At 51.7% G+C, this 18239-nt stretch overlaps 2 protein-coding genes across 4 annotated transcripts; one reads left to right on the top strand and one right to left on the bottom strand.

The window, feature by feature from the left end:
* The first annotated feature begins 1906 nt into the window (after nucleotides 1–1906).
* On the top strand, nucleotides 1907–12717 carry LOC104025060 (bestrophin-1). Of its 3 annotated transcripts, none has more exons than XM_075712561.1 (10): nucleotides 1907–2065; nucleotides 2984–3078; nucleotides 3483–3716; nucleotides 4795–4949; nucleotides 6036–6113; nucleotides 7668–7820; nucleotides 8324–8404; nucleotides 9275–9426; nucleotides 9802–9996; nucleotides 10048–12717. In XM_075712561.1, the coding sequence occupies exons 1-10, from the start codon at nucleotides 1914–1916 to the stop codon at nucleotides 10997–10999; spliced, it is 2247 nt and encodes a 748-aa protein (XP_075568676.1). In that variant the 5' UTR covers nucleotides 1907–1913; the 3' UTR covers nucleotides 11000–12717. The 3 variants fall into 3 exon arrangements, with proteins under 3 accessions (XP_075568676.1, XP_075568677.1, XP_009486553.1); XM_075712562.1 differs by having other exon boundaries at nucleotides 9802–10014; nucleotides 10081–12717; XM_009488278.2 differs by having other exon boundaries at nucleotides 9802–12717.
* FTH1 (ferritin heavy chain 1) lies at nucleotides 12556–17607 on the bottom strand. Its single transcript, XM_075712569.1, has 4 exons — nucleotides 17380–17607; nucleotides 15017–15163; nucleotides 13902–14027; nucleotides 12556–12895 (listed from the first exon to the last, which is right to left on the bottom strand). Exons 1-4 carry the CDS (start codon nucleotides 17488–17490, stop codon nucleotides 12731–12733), a joined length of 549 nt encoding a protein of 182 aa, XP_075568684.1. The 5' UTR covers nucleotides 17491–17607; the 3' UTR covers nucleotides 12556–12730.
* Between the last annotated feature and the right edge of the window lie 632 nt (nucleotides 17608–18239).

The following is an 18239-nucleotide window of genomic DNA, read 5'->3' as shown; positions in this document are numbered from 1 at the left end:
CCCGTGCAGGAGCAGAACTGCATAGAGGTGGGTGACATCCATTATTTACATGGACAAGAGCTTAAGTTTTCCATGTTTGGTAAAAAGTGAATCTGTATTTGAATTACGCAACGAAAAGTTTCCCTGAGCACTTTCAAGACCCAAAGCATAGAGAAAACAGCCAGCTTTCTCTAAGCAGCCCCCAACAAAGTTATGGGTGTTGGCATACATTTCTGTATAGCCCATGTGTGTGCAGTCTCTAGGGCAGTTAAAAACCACTCTTCCAGTCCTGTGCCCTGGCCAGAAATACATATGGAAATGGCATAAATGTACATGAGGCCCCTGTGAAAGGTGCATTTGTGCAGCTGGGGAGCCCTTGGCCAGGCAGGTGCCAGCTCTGTGCCTCTGATATAACCTGTGAGAGGGGACTCGGGGATAGTTATGACAGGGAACCCCAAAGGAGGAGCAGCACCAAAAAGGCAAAGCCAGGACAAAGATGCTCTTTGGTCAAAGTAGCCAACAGAACAGACTTTGCTGTTTTTCTTCACAGCACCAGCTCACTGGGACCCGAGCTGTCCCCACCTAACTGTAGATCTTTCACTGAGATGCTTAAATGAGGAGCATGGACACAAACCTACCTGCCTTCAGCTGCTGCTACAGAGCAGTAAGGTCTGAATTGTCCCTTGAAGTGCTTCTTTGTCTCCATCATTCAGGGAAGAGCCCAAGGCCCCATAACTATTAACATTATTGCAGTGTCTGTGTAACATCATGGTAACATGTTAAGATTTAGAAATACCAGTAGTTTCACACTGGATAATTATTTCTAAACCAAGGGATCGCTCACCTATCTGCCTGGCACAGATTACACTGGTCTGGGTTTTTTTTACAAATTCAGGTTTATATGAATGTGAGTGTGATTATTAATTGATGATAAAGAATTATTTATCCAGGGTTAGACTAGAAGAAGTGCAATGAGGATGCTGCATGATTGGGAAGCATTTCACGAGCCTGAATGCCTTTTTTCATCCAGCATGATTTATTGTGCAACGTATGGTTGAAGGAAAGGGGAGGTGGAGTTGCTGGAATTTGTGCTCCGCGAGCCTGGCCAAACTCCATCCCTCAGTTCTCTAGCAGGGAGGGCTGTTTTGCCTGCAAGACTATGACCAGCATAGTCCAGATATGGCCCTCAGCCCAAATTTAAAGACAGCTATACTTGTTGGGCAAGTGCTACCAAAACCGTCAAATCTCCATGGGTACCTTCATCTGGATCAGTACCAAGAAATCTCTCCCTTCTAGGGTTTTTGCTTTCCTTTGGTTTTGTTTTGCTTTGTTTTTTTTTCTATCGGTATTCCAGGAAGATATTTCCCAACAAGCAGATTTACAGAAACAACATATTTGAAGCAAGTACTACAAAAAAAAAAAAAAAAAAAAAAAAAAAAAAAAAAAAAAAAAAAAAAAAAAAAAAAAAAAAAAAGGGGGTGGGTGGGTAAGCAACTTTGGAGTTTGAGACCCTGAGAATCTGAGAATTAATCTGAAACAGCTGTTTTGTGGGAGGGAGTGGCATGTGGGCTCTGTCCACTCCAACCAACCAGCCCCACTTAAATGCTGACAATCAAACACTAGAAACCAAGGGCTCCACCAGAACGTGTATTCTCTGTCATTGTAACCAGCTCACATGCAGCTCAAAGACAGCAAAAAGATAGCAAGCTCATGAAATTAATTGCCTACCGTAAATTTCCTCCTGGTTCTCTATGTCACTGACTTCATCTTACCTGTTTTTTGATCTCAGCTCATGGTTTCTTTCTCTCTCTCTCTTTCTTCCTTCCGTCTTGCTTGCTTGCTGGGACACTTGTGGTGTCCCTGTCTCCTCCCTCTGTGCAAGCTTGCTGGCAGCTTCAACATCTGCTCATTTTGTGTCTCCACCAGGATCTGTGATGACAGTGACATACACCAACCGTGTGGCTGACGCCCGCCTAGGCACCTTCTCACAGCTCCTGCTCCAATGGAAAGGAAGTATCTACAAACTTCTCTACTCCGAGTTCCTTATTTTCATCTCTCTCTACTTCACCATCAGTCTTGTCTACAGGTAAGCATCCTTACACCCCGACACTAACACAGCCCCTCACTCTCAGCCTGTCCTGGAGCAGGACAACTGAGCAACACAGGTTTGGGACAGCCGCTCACCAGCCTCTGTTCACAGGAGGAAAGAAAAGGTCCTTCCTCACTGCTCCAGTATGGCTTAGCAGCTGACAAATCTCCTTTTTCTGTCCTGGGAAGTAACACAGTTTCTCTTCCCTGGGATGAAGAGTTGCATTGATGATTACCTACAGAAGAATAATGTGTAGATCAGTGGAGACCAAGGCTGAACTAGTACTGGAGATGTCCCACAGTGGGGAGCTTTAGGAGAAAGTTTCCCTTGTTACACAACAGGCAATACGTTGGGTACATTTTTGAGAGCAGACATCAGCTCTGGGACCACAGATCTTTGATGAGACAACTGTACTCTGTGGCTGGTCTGGTTTTGGTGAGGAAAGATAGGGAGCTCCCCTAGCTGGTTCAATCACAGATGCAGCACAGAGATATGAAAGCAGCTCTAAGAAAGGGGCAGGAACTCATATACGAGCAGAGCTTCGACTGACATTTTGCAGGATACTAAGTGAACTGTGGTGCACACCCAAGCTCTGTGGCAAACCCTTGATACCACATAGCACTCTCCCAAGTGAGAAAAATAGGGGCGGTCCCTGACATCAGACTGCATCAGGTACCACACACTCTCTGTCAGTGACCGCTTCTGGCTCCTTTGGACTGGTCAGCAGGGTAATTTGGGAAGGTGGGCTGATGCCCCAGGCTCGCGAGGCCTGTTCACTCACATCATCCCCAGACTCACGGCGTGGCGGTGTCGTGGCTACCCATCCTTGGCTTCCCTTGCCAGGCTCCTATCCCAGCAGGCCCAGCAAGGCACAGACTCTTCTTTGAGACCGATGCCTCTGTTTCTCCCTTTTAGGCTGATCCTGAGTGAGAGCCAAAGGCTGATGTTTGAGAAGCTGGCACTCTACTGCAACAGCTATGCTGAGCTAATCCCTGTGTCCTTTGTGCTGGGTAAGGAGCTCTGTCTGGGAACACACAGGGAGGGGAAAGGGACAGCATTTCTTCTCCCTGGTTTGATATAGCTCTGCAGGCAGGCAAGATTCGCTGAGCAGATCCCTCCCTCTGCCTTTGTATAACTCCTCAAGCAGAATACCTCATTCCGTCTTGCAGCTGTGAAGTATGCCCCCAGCATGCAGCTTGCACTGGTCAGATGTGCTAGCACGTTCTGGGTTCTGCCAGGAGGGCAGGCACCAAATAAACCGTGAAACCCAGACTCTAACTTTAGCATAGAGATCTGAATTGCCCTCCAGGCATACCTGCACCCATCCCCGTATGGGCAGTACCAGCCTTCCTACACATGAGCATTTACATCTCCCACTCCTTTAGGACAGCTAATTTGCTCAGCTCACCTCTAGGTTTCTACGTGGCTCTGGTGGTGTCCCGCTGGTGGGCTCAGTACGAGAGCATCCCATGGCCTGACCGCATCATGAACTTGGTCTCCTGCAACGTGGATGGAGAGGATGAGTACGGGCGGCTCCTGCGTCGCACCCTCATGCGCTACAGCAACCTGTGCAGCGTGCTGATCTTGCGCTCAGTCAGCACGGCTGTCTACAAGCGCTTCCCCAGCATGGAGCATGTCGTGAGGGCAGGTCAGTTCTGGTACTGCCTTCTGTACAACTCCGGCACCAGGCAGATGGCAGCACCTTGCTGCTGTGCTTGGGGCAAAGAGTCCTGGAAAGGGCCGCATGACCTCCAGCCTGGAGAGGGGATAGTGCTGCAATGTGCTCAGCTGATGTCTGCAGTGGGTGCTAAGCATCTGCTCATGCCCTAGCTCTGCTCTTCTGAAATCATCAACTGTTTCTGTTTCCCTGTTGCACAGCATGCTTGTTCCTGCTAGTGGCTGGAAGGCTTGTTTGAAAGACGAAGGGTCTCTGCTCGAATTTTTTACCTAAGGAGAGTGTCAAGATCCGGTTTGCGAATGCAGATAATGCTGCAGGTCACCGGGCAGCCCTGGTTGATCAGATTAGGGTAACTGGTACAGCAACTTCACTGGGAGCTGCTCGCCCTCCACTGAAGCTGTGCATGGGAAGAGAAGAGCTCTCTGTAGTAAATGACCCTGTGCACAGATCTATAGCAGAGCACGAGCAGACCCCTGCCAAGTGGTATGTTTGTTCTCCCTCAGGGCAACAGTTTTCCACTGGACAGGTGTGAACTGGAGCCTCAGACCTCCGACCTTAACCTCTGGGCTCCCTGAATCTTCTCTGAAGGCGCTCCTCAAAGTACAACATTTCCCAGTCTGCCAAAGGGAGATGTCTGCACCTGCCCTAGCTGCGTTCCCTTTGCAATCCAGAGAGAGAAACAGGCACTTCTAGGACACAAATTATCCCATTCTCAACAAATGTCTAAGTACACCAGGCAATTGCACCCTCAGCAGTACTTTACCTCCCTGCTGGCTGCGATCCGATCAGATATGCTGCAGACATCCAAAGTGAAATGAGATAAAGCCTGCCTCCCACACTTCTATAACTCAATGTTTTAACAAGAAGACTTGCCCTCCTTCTATGTGGCTTCCAAAGGCTGAGTGCCTGAGTCTTTCCTGTGATTTTTAAGGAGAGCTAATGAGACCTAAGGTGACCACCTGAGATTTAGATGTTTTCATTTCAGACCAGATCAATTTCTTTCTGCCCTCTATGGCCATCCCTCTCCCATCTACTCTTTTCCACCTAGGCCTCATGACACCAGAAGAGCACAAGAAGTTTGAGAGCTTGAATTCCCCCCACAACAAGTTTTGGATCCCATGTGTGTGGTTCTCCAATCTGGCTGTGAAGGCAAGGAATGAGGGGAGGATCCGGGACAGCGTGCTGCTCCAAGGCATCCTGAATGTGAGTGACGGGGGCAATAGGCAACTGTTTGAGATCCTCGTCCAGCCCTCTGGGTGGAACTGCAGGAATTTCCAGGCAAGGAATAGGAATGGCGAGGTAGGACAGGGAGCCAGGCCTGTACCTGGGGGTAGGATATTACATTCACTTTGATGGGAAATGCCTCCACTGCCACTCTCCAGCTTGTGACAGAACAGAGCTTTTCATGGCCTGCTGACATGGTAGCAACATCACATACAGTAGAGGCGGGAGGAATGGGACATCTTTCTGAAATGTGGGACTGGGAGGAACCATGGGACTCCCATCTAGGCATAGTAATGGGAGACACCCATGCAGCACGTCCTTGATCAGCTTTCCTCCAGCCTTCACACACTCCTGAGCAGCCAACCACAGGGGCCAGGGGAGGTCTCAGGTACAGATGGAAAGCCAGATGGAAGCACATGGAAACATGTATCTGGAAGAGACCAGGAGAGGTCAAAAGCATTCCCAACAACCAAGGTCCCTGTAGAAAACTTCACTATTGAAAACTCTTAGATAGTCCTGAGAAGTAGGCCACGCTCCACAGGCAAGACCTGGCAACGATCCCTGCCCAGCTGCAGAGAAAAGAGGTCCAGGGCAGCTCGTGCTTCCTGGTATTCATGTGCAGAGAAAGTCACATTGTTTCTGTTGCTTGGAGTGAGATTCATCTGCCCAGAGAGAGAGAGATTTCCCTCTGGGCTATTTATCTAGACTCACTGTATAGTCAGGAGAAAGAAATGGATGCTCCTGAGACATTCTTTGCCTAACCTGTTGGCTGCTCATTTTGTAAGGAGATAAACTCTGCTGTGAAGTGAGCTAGGAAGGGATCTTGGGCTGAGATGGAGACACCCAGGCAGCAAGGAGCTCCTCCAGGGCAAGCGTGAGGTGCTGCTGGGGTGAGGCCGGGCACCCAGGGAGCAGGAGTCCTGGCTGAGCCCCTGCTTCCAGAGAAGGCATGAGAAGGAGGGAATGCGCTGGAGCAATAAAGGGCAACGGTGCCAGAGAGGCTCGGTGCCCCCAGCAAGGAGATGCAAAGTTATGGTGACAGGCCATTCCTTTCCCCCACTGCAGGAGCTCAACACCTTGCGCAGCCAGTGCGGGCGACTCTATGGGTACGACTGGATCAGCATCCCCCTGGTCTACACTCAGGTGAGAAGGGATCCTCCGCACCTATCGCTCCGCTGCAAGGGGCCCCCCCATTTACACCCATACCTGATTCCCACACACGGACCACACTGACGTGAGACACGCTTGGACTCCTCATCCCCACCTACACACGTCAGCTCTCTCACATACGTAGCGCAGCAGTGCACGCCCAGCCTTATTTCCGTAACTCAGACACAGCCACCTCTACAGAAACACACGCTGTCCAGGGATAACTAAGCCTGATGTGTGCCACGCAGGTGCACGGAAAACACAGATACACGCAGATCCACTCCCTGTGCTGCCTTGCAGGGAGCACATCCCTGAAGCAGTTTCTTCCTACTCAGCAGAGTTGAGATCTGTCTGCCAGCAAAGCTGCTCCAGCAGGCAGGGCAGCTCCGATGGAGTCGTGCCACGTGTGAGAGCGCGAGCTGTGTGGCTGTGCTCGGCTCTTTAATAGCTCTCTCGATGCAAACCCAGACAGACGCTGCGGCACCAACTCGCTCCTTCATCTCAACACAATCCAGCTGCTCAGATAACGCTAACGCGCTCCACCGTGAAACGGGAACTGCCTCCGTTCACGCAGCGCTGAAGGTTAACGGGGAACACGATGGGTAACTATATTCCTGTGCAGACCAGTGTCCTGCACGCTGGGAGCAAAAGCAATATCATAGCACATCTTTGCCCACTCTGCAGCACACAACCCATTTTTTTTATAGGTGCCCATCCACAATGCAAAGTCTGTCATTCCAGGCACTCTGTATCCTGCCCATCATGAAGCAGCCCTGCGCTGTTCACTGCAAGGAACCACATGGCTAGCTTGAGAGTCTTGTGATGCTGGGTGTTTGTTTTGAATCTCCTTGCTTGTTGCATCAAAAGACCACGCAAAAGTCTCAGCTGCTTTTAAGTTGAAAAGGGGAAGTTTCCAGTCCCGTGATTACAGAGGAAAGCACAAAGCTCATTGTGGCCCAAAATTTGAGCAAGCAAGCAGGCAAAAAACAAAAAAGGCCCAGCCTGAGGACCAGGAAGGAAGGAGCTAGTTCAGAGCTGGCAGCACTGCCAGGGTTCCCCTCCCTGACTTGGAAGTGGCCTGCCAGCGTGGACTGAGCCACGAGGGGCTCGAGACAGCTTTTAGGAGGGGCAAGGGCAAGAATGAAAAGAGCTCACAGCAACCCTTACTTCAGCAGAACAACAACCATGCAGCCACGTGTCAGTTGTTTAAGCTCTTTCCAGCCAGCATGTCACGTGCTTTCTTCCACCACTATCTTTCTGCGACGCCTACACAGATGCCATTCCAGGGACAGCGTGGAATGAAACACGGTGTACATAACAGCTAAAGGGCAAAGGGCGTATTTAAAGCTTTCTGCAGTGGAAATGCATCTTCCTGCAAAAAGCAGAGGAGAAGCCTGCCATAACTGAATTCAAGGCTTTCAAAAGGCTACAGAGCCAGCAGCACTGCAGCAGCTTGCGCTCTTCGCAGTTGCATGGGGTAGAACTGAAGGGAGATGCTGGGAAAGCGAGCTGGGAACTCAAGCTCCTCTGGCATGGCATCTTTCCCAGGTGGTGACCGTGGCTGTTTACAGCTTCTTCCTGGCCTGTCTGATCGGGCGGCAGTTCCTGGATCCAGAAAAAGCATATCCTGGCCATGAACTAGATCTCTTCGTGCCTGTCTTTACATTTTTGCAGTTCTTCTTCTATGCTGGCTGGTTAAAGGTAAGTCCAAGAAAATATGTCTGGAGCCAGAATCTGACCCAGCCAAGAGTTTTCCCAATGTGTGCTCACCAGGGAGCCTGGGCTACACCCAGGCCATGTTGTTTGGTCTATGGGCAACGTGCCAGACAAACGGGAAGCCAACAGGGGCTGAGGGTATTGCCAAGACCTTCTCAGTTTCTGAGCCTCTCACCCTGGAGATCAGTTCCACCTTTCCTAAGCTTTGGTCCTGACTAGTTTGGGGGAAAAAGAGAGGCAACAGGCTACCTGCAGCGGTGGTCTTCAGCTGCAGGAGGGCTATGCGAGCCAGGGGCAGTTATCTGTGTGTACCAGTGTCTCCCAGCCGCTGGCAAGCCTTCATTTTTAACCCACCCCTTTTTGGGAGGAACAGCATTGCTCCAAATTCAAGGGACATCACGCTTGACTCTGCCTCACAGGCCTTCTCCCTGCAGCGAAAGGGGCAGGTATGACCATGATAACTTTTGCTATGCGCTCTCCACATGCAGGTGGCCGAGCAACTCATCAACCCTTTTGGAGAGGACGACGATGACTTTGAAACCAACTGGCTCATCGATAGGAACCTGCAGGTAAAGTGAAGGCAGGGTCCTCCAGGTGAGCACGACCTGCAGAGGAACACTGAGGCATGACCGCACCCGAGGGTTTAGCAAGCCAGCGCAGTCACAAAGTTCTCCTGCAACACCTCAGCTGACCACCTGCCATGCCTGCAATGGTGCAGAGAAGCGGTCCCCGCTACCCTTTGCACTTTCTTGAGGTGTCAGTGGCTGCACGTTAAGAAGAGGCCCAGTGTCTCCAGAGGGAGATGGCTAGGAGAGCAGGAGGAAAGCATAAGGCTTCCCAACAAATATGAGGGCGAAGGTGGCCAGCTCAGTGTTCCCCCTCAGCAGCCAAGGAGACATCCCAGGCTCCAGGAAGAATGTGGGGCAAGAGCTGTGCCAGGAAGACCCCCCCACACCAGGGAAGACAGGGCTTTTGGCGTATCTTTGCACACAGAGACCGACTGCAGCTTTAGTCCATGCTCTGGCACACACGATGGACGCAGGCCGTTCGTTTCACGCCCTTGCTACCTTTGAATGGCACACCATTCCAGCCTCTCCCTAGCTTTTCCACCCTGAGTCTATATCTGAAACTGCCTCCTCTGCTTTCTTCCCTGCAATAACTCTCCACCTTCAGCCCTTCCTGACACTGAGCCCTTCTGTCCTAATGACCGTCTTGCTTTCCTGTCTTCTTCAGAATCACTTTCTTTCCAATTCATCAAATCTCGCCATGTGAGAAACAACCCAAGTGACAGGAAACCACACAGCAAACCACACAGCAAACCCAGCCACTTGCCTCGCTTCCGTGCTACACTGCTTCCTCCTGCCCTGCAACCCTATGTCCACGGATAAAGGCACACGTAATGCTGCTCACCCCATGACATTTCTGCTGTCCCCTTGCAGGTATCCCTTATGGCAGTGGATGAGATGCATCAGGATTTACCCATTCTGGAGAAGGACCTGTACTGGAATGAGCCTGATCCCCAGCCACCCTACACCGCAGCCACTGCTGAGTACAAGCGCCCATCGTTCCTCGGCTCAACTTTTGATATCAGGTGAGTGCAGCCACAGGGTGTCAGAACAGTCCACGTTTACACCTTGGATCAGGCCTTGTGCAGGATGTTATACTTGAGGAGTAGGAGCGAGCAGTAATACCTTTCTCCATAGTTTGTGAAATCTTGCACTAAGATACTTCTAGGCTCATCCAAAGACGATAGCCATCATCCTCCACGGAAAAGGATGCCTCTGACCTCTTGCCCCCCTCCGCTCTACATGAGCATCCCTGTTGTGGAGGGCCTAACACATATCTAATGGCAATGCAGGAAGAGAGAGGCTCGCCACCGGCAGCAGCATTCCCTGCGCTGCCAGCCTCTCCACCAGAAACGGCCACCTTTTGCAGCTGCGTAACAGCCCGTTTTGCCTTTCCCCAGCATGCAGAAAGAAGAGATGGAGTTCCAGCCCCTGGAGCAAATTAAAGAGAATGAGGAGGCCAACCACTCCACACCATTGCTGGGACACCTGGGCCGCCTCCTCGGCGTCCAGTCACCAAGCTTCTCCAGGTCCTCTTCCCGGATGAACCTGCTGCGCAGGCGAGGAGACCCCACATCCCCCTTCTCCCATTATACGTACCAAGACATGGGCAAGTCTGGAAGCCCTTGCAGCATCAATCAGCCAAGGGGAGATTCCAGCTCGCAGGAGCAGTGGGACAGCGAAGACAGAAAACTAAGGGAGTTTGACGCCTTCATGTCAACCCCATTTTATGAGAGACCTGGCTTCTACAGTGCTCCACAGACACCCATCAGCTCTATCCCCATGATTTTCCCTTCTAGACGCCAAGGCCGCAAGAAGCCTCCTGCACTCTCCAGCATCGCTGCATGCTCAACTTCTCTTAGGGATGTCATTGTCAGCTCCTCACCTTCCAGAGTCAGCGACATGTATAAGAGCCAGAGCTCCCTTGGCTCAGGTGCAAAGGAAACATTTATTTGGCCAACAGATCGGAGCAAAGGTCCCGACTCGCTGGTTGTAACAGTAGAAGAAAAGAGCAACTGTAACAGTAAAAGCAGAGAAGCTGCCACCACAGGAAGTCCAGGAGCTCAGTCCACAGCATCAGACAGCCCTAAATTCCCCTTCTTGGCAGAGTCCCCAGACCACGAGAAGCAGGGTAGCTTCAAGAGTCTGAAGAGCTCAAGGGGTTCCCACCCACCCTGGCTAACCCTGGAGAACGCAGCATCAGCCACCCCCAATTCTGAGCATTCAAGTGCTTTTCACACCCCCAACAACAAAACCCCTGGAGGCAGTGCCTCCCTCTGCTTCTCATTCACTCCCGTAACATCTCCAGTGCTGGAGAGATCCCACATGGGCAACGTGGGCCCTGATGCTCGCAGCCTAAGCTTAGAAGATACAGCCAGCGCTCCAGACCAGCATTCAGCTGAGGTTTCCAGGACCACAAGAGATACTGCAAACGGAAGCGCTAACACTCCCCCTACAAAAGAGCCAAGACGAGCAGAGAGTCCATCCCCCAATGACTCTGGCATCTCTCTAGCCGAAGGTGACTATGTGGGGCTGATGGAGGTGATCATGGAGACCAGTGAAAGCACATGTGAAGAGCAGCTAGATCAGTACAGCTAGAGGAGACCAAGAGGCACACAGTTCTGTTGAGATACCTGCCATATTAGCGATATTGCGGTATCTCTACACCTGGCCACGCTGGCACTCACCCAAACAGAAGGGCAGTGCAGCCAAACCACCTACTGCTGGAATATGCAGCCCAGCCCAGCCTAAAACCATCACTAATGATGCACTGCTGCTGGCCTTGGGGACAGTAGCAGGTGTAATAATAACAAAACAAACAAAAAAACCCCTCTACATTTGTAGCAAAAGAACAAACAGGACTTTTGAGTGTTAGGTATTGCAGATACCTAACAGGAGAGAAATAGCTCAGCAGGTACCAGCCTGAAGAACCTGGAGTGCAGGTGTAGCCCCAAACAGAAGAGGAATATAGTTAGTAAGGATACCTCCCCCTTCCTCATCACAGCAATCATTGCAACTTGAGCTTTATGTTAACATTTGTCACAAGAGCCATTACAAGTCTCAGGCAGGACGTGCACTACTGACAAGATCCTCCAGGGAAAGTAAGGGGCTGAAGCAAAGTCACATCATTTCTGATGCAAAGTCATGTCATTTCCGATGCAGACCCGTAGTGCTTCAAAGTCATGTCTAGCCACTGTTTTCCGGTACTGGAAAAGTAATGGAATAAAGGCAGGGCAAGCATCCACTAGAACAGGTGGCTGCAGTCAGTGGGATTTGCCCAGCACATTGCTTCCTTTTGAAGCTCCACATCACATCTGCCACTGATTTGACAGTGCTCAGAGAGGTCATCATCAGGATGGTAGCAGACACCACACAGCTGTGAGGTTTTACCATCTTCCCTAAGAAAATAAAAACAAGGCTGAAGTCCAGAACCATCTCTTTTCTTTCCTCATTTTAGTTTCCATGCAATTAACAGGAATTTAGAGAAACCACAGCTTTCCTACTTCTTGTCTTCAGAAACAGCTGCAAGTCTCCCATATCACAGGGGGGGCACATGACAAGCTTAGTCTACCTCCTACATCCCTTCCAACACCATCACAACTGCCCACCCTCTCTGCCTTCCAAGCACAGCTGCTAGACCTAGACAGATGTCACCACCACCCACCACAACTCCTGATAGTGTCCTTGAGGCAGTTCCTGCAGCACCACTGTTTCAGTCTAGCCTGATCACAGGCCACAGCTCAAGTCTCAATTCACAGTGCATTTTCTCCACACACAAGCATAGTGCATTTGTTAGGCACAATGCCTGGTGAGGCACTAACCTCCACCCCTTCAGCAGCCTCATCTAAATTCACAAGGACCAATTCAGGAAGCCCAGATGCTCAAGCCTTCCCTTCCTTGCACATTACAGCAACAGCTTCAGTGGCAAAGGCATTTAAAACACAACTTTAGGCACTTAGCAATTCCTGCAGTGGATCCCACTGGATTGGAAAAAACAAAAAGTCACTTTTATAAAAGCACTAAGTAAAAATCTGATCCCTCTAATACATTCCTTCATCCATGCCCCACTTAAGATGACTGTCACAACAGAGGCTACAGAGCACAATCCTGCAAGGACAGGCCTCTCGCTCCTGAGAGAAACAGAAAAAGCCAACTTGAACCAAGTCACTTTATTGGATGGAGGGCAATACACAAAACACAAGAGAAAAGGGGGGTGATATTTGGTACAGAATATGAGAACTGTTTATCTAGATAGCTGAAGATGCATGCATGGCTGGACAGTAAAGTAGGAGTCCCACTGAAACGCACAAGCTGGCTCTCGGCAAGACTTCAGCTCTCATTGTCACTGTCCCCTAGGGTGTGCTTGTCAAAGAGGTACTCTGCCATGCCATATTTTGGTGCCCCCATCTTCCGCAGGTTGGTCACGTGGTCACCCAGCTCTTTGATGGATTTCACCTGTTCATCCAGGTAGTGAGTCTCAATGAAGTCACACAACTGAAAGGGAGACAAAAGAGTTCAAACATAGGCCTGGACACACCTTATCCTGCTGAAGCAGCATCTGGAATTCTACCAATTCTCTCTAGGGAAAGGAAAATATGCAGAATGACAATTTCAAAGCTGCAGAAGACATCTGAGAGGAAGAAGCCTTTAGTTTTGCCTCAGCAATGCCAGAACAAGACCAAAGTGAGGCAGACTTATCTAGACACACTTGCTCCAGAACTGCAGTACAATGTTGGCTCAAAGTCCCCCCTCTTCCTCACTACAAGAAGCAACAGGCAAGTTTCTGAACATATTTCGAAGTCCCCACTGCACAGCACTCGAATTCATGACCATGAGGATTTACACCTGTAGAATGGTCCAGCTATGTTGGTTCTTTTTTCAGAAGTCCCTCCAGCTTATGCAGAACACTCCCAAGAGTACTTCGATTCAGACACATGCTAATGCCTTCCTGATACTAAGAAGCCTCAATCCAGTCTTGCCAGTAACTTCCATCTGTGAAGAAACCTGTGTTTTCAGACGCTGTGTTCTGAAGTGTCAGGGCTTTTAACGTTCAGCAGAAGTGACTCCAAAAATTTTATGACAAAAAAGCCTTGCAGGCATCCATTGGTTTAAAGTAAGAACTCATCCCCCACAGAAACAAGCCTTCTCCACAGAGCTTAATAAACTAATTCTCTTCAAGATGCTGTTCAGGAGTGCTCTCTGTTCCCAAGACCAACAGAAGGGTTTGAACAAAGCAATGCACCCACTCTTCTGCAAGGCAGGCCTCAGCTGCCCTAACACACTGCAACTGGTCCTCCTGGAAAAAGATGGCAATAACCCCACCAAACAGCTAAGGTCGAGGCTGACACCCTTCCCTTGGAAAGGCTGCACCACTAGTTCACACCCTTTGTTCATCTTTAATAATGTCAGGGACACACAACTCGCCCCCAAACCCACACTATGAGACACATACAAGCCCCCTCATCGCATGGCCACATTCTCAGCTTCAGTGTCTACTTACGTGTGGGTCATTCTTTTCAGTTGCCAATTTGTGCAGTTCTAACAGTGACTGGTTCACATTCTTCTCCAGGTGCAGGGCACACTCCATTGCAGTCAGTCCATTCTCCCAGTCATCACGATCTGGCTTCTAGAAGGGGAAAGCACACGACCATGTTTTCTGTAAGTACCCACAGACCATTAGGGAGCAAAGCCTTTTTAGATCAGTCTCAAAGCCTGTTTAGACCAAGCTCAGGCATTTAGGTATCTTCAAAAATTTGGCAGATGCACAGTGTATGCTCTGAACAGAACTGAATGCATGCTCCAAGTCCCAGACCAGTCCCCATTCCCCAGGTTCTCCTCATGGTATGTTCTCTGAGCTCTTGTAAGCAAGACAGCTAACAGAGCTACTGTCTTCCTCGTCCCATTATAACCTAATAGCTTAAGCATCTGCCTATGAGTAGGTAAGGGGCACAATCTCAGAAACAAAGCAGTTCAGACACCAGTACAGGCAAGTCTAGTCTTCAGCTCAGAACTGCCTAGTATAGACTCTGGTGTTTGCAAGTACTCAGACTTACTAGCAAGCAACGGAATTCTCCTCAAGTGCCCACTACTTACTTTGTTTGCTGTTTTCCCCCTGAAGAGTTGTCTTGCATTAAACTGACCCGACACTGTTTACTTTCTGCTGTCCCAAATAATGTAACTGAATTGACTTCAAGAAAACAGTGCTATGAAATCTTGCAGTGAGCCATAAGAACCAACCAGAAACTTCAGATTTCCTATTCCCATGGCAAATGAGTCGAGTTCTCTACAAAACAGTGTAGAGAGCAGAGAAAGCTCCTGCCATTAAATTTAAGGTAGATGAACCAGTTGTGTTTCAGTTACCCTCACCCCACAGCAAAGCAAGTAGGGCTAGGCATCCTCTTACACAGGAAGTACTTGTTATTAGTCAGTCAGCACAAATTATCAAATTAATATGCATCTCTAGATTTTGGGCCGAGTGCCATGCACATATTGCAGCAACACGGTACACTACTGTCAGCTGCTGCTGCTTCTGGGAGAGGACACACAGGGAAATTCCTCCTTTTCCAGCCTGGAGACAGGCCACAAGTCCAGTTCTGCATTAGATAGGCTCCTCACCTTGATATCCTGCAAGAAGATGCGTCCGCCCCTCTGGTTCTGTAGCTTCATCAGCTTCTCAGCATGCTCACGTTCCTCATGGGACTGATGCAGGAAGTACTTGGCAAAGTTTTTCAGAGCCACATCATCCCGGTCAAAATAGTAGGACTGAAAAATAAAAATTCATATGTTCAGAACCCCAAGGCTCACTCCAGCAGCCACACAAAGCCAAGTCCGTACTGGGACTTCACATATGTCTCCTATCAGCCCTACTTCAAGATTGCTGGACTCCAAGCTAAGGCTAGCAGTAGAGTTGATGACAGCAAGGCAGTATGCCAAAACTCTTCACTTAGCAGCAAGTTAGATTTTCCCAACTAGGATTAAATTTTAACCTGTATCCCTACCGTGAGCACCAGGGACACAAATAAATGGTACTTGTGGTTCAGTTCTGAAGATACAAAAAAACCCCACAAAGATACCCATTCCTCTGAGCACCATTCAAATGCCTTAAACACAGCAGATTCAAAAAGCCTTTTTCAAGAGGGAGCAATCTTCCCTGCTCCCTTTGTTTGCCTGAGTTTGTTTACAGTCATCAGGAGTCAGGGTTCTGACTTGCAATACCAGTTAAGGGTGGCCAAGAACTTTAAGTACTTCTGCAATAAAGCTCCCATGCTGTCCTAGACTTATCAGGGATTAGACTAAGAAATACACTTTCTGCCTCTGGGGGGAAAAAAAAGAATAACAGTATCACATTTAAAAAATGAAAGATAAATTGAACTAAAATACACATTCAATCATCTTTTTTTTTTGAAAGCCCAAAAAACTAACAGTGGTCAGAAGCCATCACACAGCTTGTTTGTTCTTTGGTCAGAGCCATTTAGGCAGGATTCAATGGAAAGCTTTGTATCAACTGCCAGTTATTTACCAGACAAACTACTACAGAATTCTCTGCTTTTAAACCAGCAGCTTGGAAGTTCAAGGCAAGACACTGGTGCTTGCGTACCACTATCACCCACCATCGTAAGTCTCAAGTTACCTGCACGTCTGAAGCAGCAAGATTGCTGCGCAGAGGTCAGAGCTGCTGGTCGGACCAAAGTTACTCATCTCATCTATGGCTAAAATGGGAGTCTCATGCCAAGTGAGACATGTAAGCACAGCGCCAAGGAAGCCACGGATTCCTACCTATTCACTTCAAGAACTATGAACGAAAAACCTCGCCTCAGAGACAAGAACGCTGTGGGAAAGGTGCCAATCGCTTCGTTAGTCAGCTCCTGCTATCCAGCCCAGCCCCAAGGGCAGAGCCGCTTGGAAGCTGCTGAGCTGTGCTGATAACGAGCCCGCCAAGGGCAACGAAGGGAGAACGGTTAACGTGTAACTTAAGTTCGCCACCGAGATAAAGATCTCACCTACAGAAAACAAGCGGCCGGCCCAGCCCCCGGGGTAGGCTGAGAACGCCCCAGAGGCGGCGGGGGGAGGAGGAGGAGGAGCGCGGCTGCGCCCGCAGGCACCGCCCGGCACTCGGGACCCCCCCGCAAGGCCCTCAGCACCTCGGCCACCCTGCGCCGAGAGCTCGGACCGGCGAGCGGGCAGCCAGCCAGCCAGCCCCACCGCCCCGGCTGCGCCTCCAGCCCCTGCGGGGTCCTTCCCTCGTCCCGCTTCCCCGCCCACCCCCGGCCCGCTCGGGCGGGCCTCGCACGGAAGGTGCGACGCTTCTTCCCCCGCCCCGCAGGGCCCAAACACAGGGCGGGCGCGGATCCCTCTCAGGGGAGAAGCCCCCCCCCCCCGCCCCGGGTGGGCCCGCCTCCCCCCGGGGCTGGCCTGGCCTCCCCTGCCCCTACCTCAACACTGGCCTTCCCGGGTAGGCCCGAGGCGCTCCCCCTTCCCCACGCCTCCCTCCATCCCCACACACACGCAGGCCCCACGCCTCCCCTCCCTCCATCCCCACACACACAAACAGGCCCCACGCCTCCCCTCCCTCCATCCCCACACACACAAACAGGCCCCACGCCTCCCCTCCCTCCATCCCCACACACACGCAGGCCCCACGCCTCCCCTCCCTCCATCCCCACACACACAAACAGGCCCCACGCCTCCCCTCCCTCCATCCCCACACACACAAACAGGCCCCACGCCTCCCCTCCCTCCATCCCCACACACACAAACAGGCCCCACGCCTCCCCTCCCTCCATCCCCACACACACAAACAGGCCCCACGCCTCCCCTCCCTCCATCCCCACACACACAAACAGGCCCCACGCCTCCCCTCCCTCCATCCCCACACACACAAACAGGCCCCACGCCTCCCCTCCCTCCATCCCCACACACACGCAGGCCCCACGCCGGACAAGCCCACGGACAGGGCCCCTCCGCCCCGAGCCGCTCACCATGCTGAGGTACACGTAGGAGGCGTAGAGCTCCAGGTTGATCTGCCGGTTGATGGCGGCTTCGCAGTCCTGGTGGTAGTTCTGGCGCACCTGGGAAGGGGGCGCGGCCATGGCACTGCCGTAAGGGGTGAGCCGGTGGGTACGACGGTGGCGGGTGGTGGTGGTAGGGGCGGCGGGCCCGAGCGCGGCCGGTTCCGTCCAAGCACTGTTGACGCAGGAACCCGCTGCGCTCCGCCTCGCCGACGCGCTCTGACCGGCGGCCGCCCGCCGCCGAGCCTTTTATACCCCGCCGCGCGCGGCCCCGCCCTCTCAGCGCTCGCGCCCCGGGGGGGGTGGGGCGGGGTGGGCGGGGCCTCCCGCTTCTGCTCGCCCAGCGTGACTCAGCACCTCCCCCGCCGGCGCGTGCCTGGGCACCGCCCCCCGTGTGGGCGGGGCCCGCGCCCCCCCCCCCCCCCCCCCCCCCCCCCCCCCGCGTCCCAGAGCGACGGGGAAGCGGCGGGCCCCAAGATGGCCGCCGGGCCTTCCCCAGCGCCATCCTGCCACCCCAGAAGCGCCAAAGCTCCCCCGTCCAGCGGTAGCCGACCGCCGTCCCAGCCCCCGGCTGTTTCTCCGCCAGCGAGCGGGGCTCCCGGCCCCGCAGGGAGGGAGCGGGGCCCGGGCAAAAGGCCCAGCGAGCAGCGGGACGGGAGCGCGGTTGTTGGCCGACAAACAGCGTAAAGCTTTTGAAGCTCCATAGTGAACGTTCGAGCTGCTTAGTTGATACAGCGTTGGGAAGGAAGATGCCCGTGGCATGGTGGATGGGTTTTTTTTTCCCTCCTGTCGCTTATTCTGAAAGCGGTAATTGGGACGGGAAAGCGGTA

The sequence above is a fragment of the Pelecanus crispus genome, chromosome 6 (genome assembly GCF_030463565.1).
Source record: "Pelecanus crispus isolate bPelCri1 chromosome 6, bPelCri1.pri, whole genome shotgun sequence".
NCBI classification, from domain to species: Eukaryota; Metazoa; Chordata; class Aves; order Pelecaniformes; family Pelecanidae; genus Pelecanus; species Pelecanus crispus.
Note: the sequence above shows the minus strand (reverse complement) of the source record. Positions and strands in the feature narration are given on the sequence as shown.

Excerpts from the sequence above, each read along its gene's own strand:
- FTH1 (XM_075712569.1), bottom strand. The coding sequence starts at position 17,490 with ATGGCCGCGCCCCCTTCCCAGGTGCGCCAGAACTACCACCAGGACTGC. Across the intron at positions 14,028-15,016 it reads TCTTCTTGCAGGATATCAAG|AAGCCAGATCGTGATGACTG; the intron begins GTGAGGAGCCTA and ends TTCCCCTTCTAG. Across the intron at positions 12,896-13,901 it reads CTGAAAAGAATGACCCACAC|TTGTGTGACTTCATTGAGAC; the intron begins GTAAGTAGACAC and ends TCTCCCTTTCAG.
- LOC104025060 (XM_009488278.2), top strand. The coding sequence starts at position 1,914 with ATGACAGTGACATACACCAACCGTGTGGCTGACGCCCGCCTAGGCACC. Across the intron at positions 4,950-6,035 it reads TGCTCCAAGGCATCCTGAAT|GAGCTCAACACCTTGCGCAG; the intron begins GTGAGTGACGGG and ends CCCCCACTGCAG. Across the intron at positions 9,427-9,801 it reads GGCTCAACTTTTGATATCAG|CATGCAGAAAGAAGAGATGG; the intron begins GTGAGTGCAGCC and ends GCCTTTCCCCAG.